This window comes from Lepidothrix coronata, unplaced genomic scaffold (genome assembly GCF_001604755.1).
Source record: "Lepidothrix coronata isolate B3197 unplaced genomic scaffold, Lepidothrix_coronata-1.0 Scaffold329, whole genome shotgun sequence".
NCBI classification, from domain to species: domain Eukaryota; kingdom Metazoa; phylum Chordata; class Aves; order Passeriformes; family Pipridae; genus Lepidothrix; species Lepidothrix coronata.
Window position 1 is genome coordinate 417,019 of NW_016690509.1, and position 2,138 is coordinate 419,156.

At 67.8% G+C, this 2,138-nt stretch overlaps 1 protein-coding gene across 1 annotated transcript in view; it reads right to left on the reverse strand.

Moving 5' to 3' along the window:
* Positions 1-2,135, reverse strand: part of MED19 (mediator complex subunit 19) — a gene marked incomplete at its 5' end in the record, with an annotated part of 7,745 nt that extends 5,610 nt beyond the window's left edge. The window contains 5 exons of the mRNA XM_017838227.1: positions 78-964; positions 1,063-1,157; positions 1,238-1,334; positions 1,410-1,666; positions 2,006-2,135. Of these exons, the coding sequence (XP_017693716.1) occupies positions 902-964; positions 1,063-1,157; positions 1,238-1,334; positions 1,410-1,666; positions 2,006-2,135 (642 nt within the window). The remainder of the gene's footprint in view (positions 1-77; positions 965-1,062; positions 1,158-1,237; positions 1,335-1,409; positions 1,667-2,005) is intronic.
* Positions 2,136-2,138: the final 3 nt, after the last annotated feature.

Consider the following 2,138-nt stretch of genomic DNA (forward strand, 5'->3'; position numbering starts at 1 on the left):
GCCAGCCTCGTGTGTGCGTTGTGCAATCACCCGCTCGCCTGGCGTGGTAGGAACGGATTGTTTTTAAACCAGAATACGGTTTTTTATTATTATCAGCCATTTTAAAAACGAGGAATAAAAGGATATTTAATGAGCCACCCCGGGGCCGTGCGTGTGCTTTGTTTGGCGTCCAGGGATGGAGGAGCTCCTGTTCCTTGGGGTCTCAGCCTTCCCCATCCTGAGGTGGGGAGAGGGAAGGAGGCCTGGGGATAGCCAAGCCCAGCTGCTCCTCGGGCTGCTTTTGGGCAAACTGCTCCCACAGAAGGTAAGGATTTTCCAGGCATGGGGAAAGCTGCTCCAGGGAAGGTGTGGCAGGTGCTGGTGAGGCTCGAGATCCGGAGGAGGGCTGTGGTGTCTCTGTGACTGCTGCTGGAGATCCCGGTGCCCGCGGCAGCTGCCACCTCTGCGCAGGGACACGGTGCCTCTCCAGGGGTCCCCCCTGCCCTCAGCAGGCCTGGGAGGCGAGGGCCAGAGCAGGACAGGGCCAAAGCCAAGGTAAGAGCCAGGCTGAGAGCCGGGGCAGGAGCTCAGGGTGGTGCTGATGGCGCACACTCCAGGGAGCCCTCGCTCAGGGCTGCTCCCCACGCCGTGACGGCCGAGGGTCGCAGCAGCCGCGGCCCCCAGCCCCTCCCCAGAGCAGAGACTTTAGTTCAGAGGTAACTAAAAAACAGGCCCCGACGCTCCAGGGTCTTTTGGTACAAAAGCCCGAGGTCAGCACCCGCAGAGTCTGTGCCTCTGGTCCCAGGGGCCTGTGGGGGTGTCCTCTCTGCCGGGGGGGGGTGGACAGGCCAGCCCAGTGCCCCTGCCCAGGGTCAGCCAGGGCCATCGGCCAGGGGGTCCCCGGGGCGGTGCTGGGGTGGTCTCACCGTAAGCTGCTGCTGGCCTGGGAGCTGCCCACGCCCGGGTGCTCCGGGCTGTGCCGGTTCTGTGGAGGAAGGACAGACAGAGCCCCTGAGAGCTGCTGGGCAGTAGCCTCCCGGGGACGCACGGGCTGGGAACTGGACCCTGGCTCTCCCTACCCACCTTCTTTTTCTTCTTCTCTTTCTTCTTCCTCTTCCGCTCCGGATCCTCCTCTTTTTTCTTCTTTTTCTTCTTGTGGTCGGAGTCTGAGGGGGTTTCTGGGAAAGCAGAAGTGCCGGATGAGCCGAGGCTCCGGCAGCACTGGAGGGGAGCGGGGGTGGCTGTGACAGCCCCTTACCTGGGGGGACGGGGTCCTGCGTGCGGCTCTGCTTGTGCTTGTGCTTGTTCTTCTTCTTAGGGGGCTGGATGTGCATCAGCCGGCACTGCTCGGGCAGCTGCGGACAGAGGGGGCCGGTCAGGCCGGGCTGGGCCCCTCCCACCCCCCTCCCACCTGCCGGCCCCGGGCTCACCGGGCCGGCGTGCAGGCGGAACCCGGTCAGCATGGCCCCCGTGAGGGGCGTGAAGGAGCTGCCGCAGATGGGCGGCTTCTCGATGAGCGAGCGCAGGCTGCTGCTGTCGTGGGAGCCGGGCAGGTCGATCATGCCGGGCAGGTCGGGGAGGAAGTTGCTGAGCTTCTCCTTCACCTTCTTCCCACAGAACTTGTTGTAGGCGTGCTCCAGGTTGTAGTGCGTGATGAGGTTGGTGCTGCCCGTCAGCTCCGTGGTGCCTGTGCGGCCGCGGGAGGGGATGGCGAGGGGGGGAATCGTCCTGCCGGGGGATCGGGACCCCTCGGCCTTGATCCCCACCCCTGCCAAAGCCCTGGGATCCCCCTGCCCTGCCCCGGCCCCGGGACCCTCGGCCTCTCCGCCCCCCCGTGACCAGGACCCCCGTGTCCTGTTCCGGCCCAGCCCCGGGGACCCCCCGCCGACCACTTCCCCCGGGGCCGAGCGCCGCTTGGCCCCGCCCCCCCCGCGCGCTCATTGACCGGTCGAGCCGTCAGTTCAACCCACGGCCGCGCTGATTGGTCGAGCGCGGCGCTCGCCCCGCCCCTGCGGCCCGCCCGCACCTGGCAGCTCCCGCAGCAGGTAAAAGGGGCCAGCGGCGGCCTTGCGGGCCGCGTCCTCGCCCGGCGGCGGCGCGGCGGCGGCGGCGGGCGGCGGCGCGGCCCCGGCGCCCGGCGGCTTGGCGGGCCCGAAGCC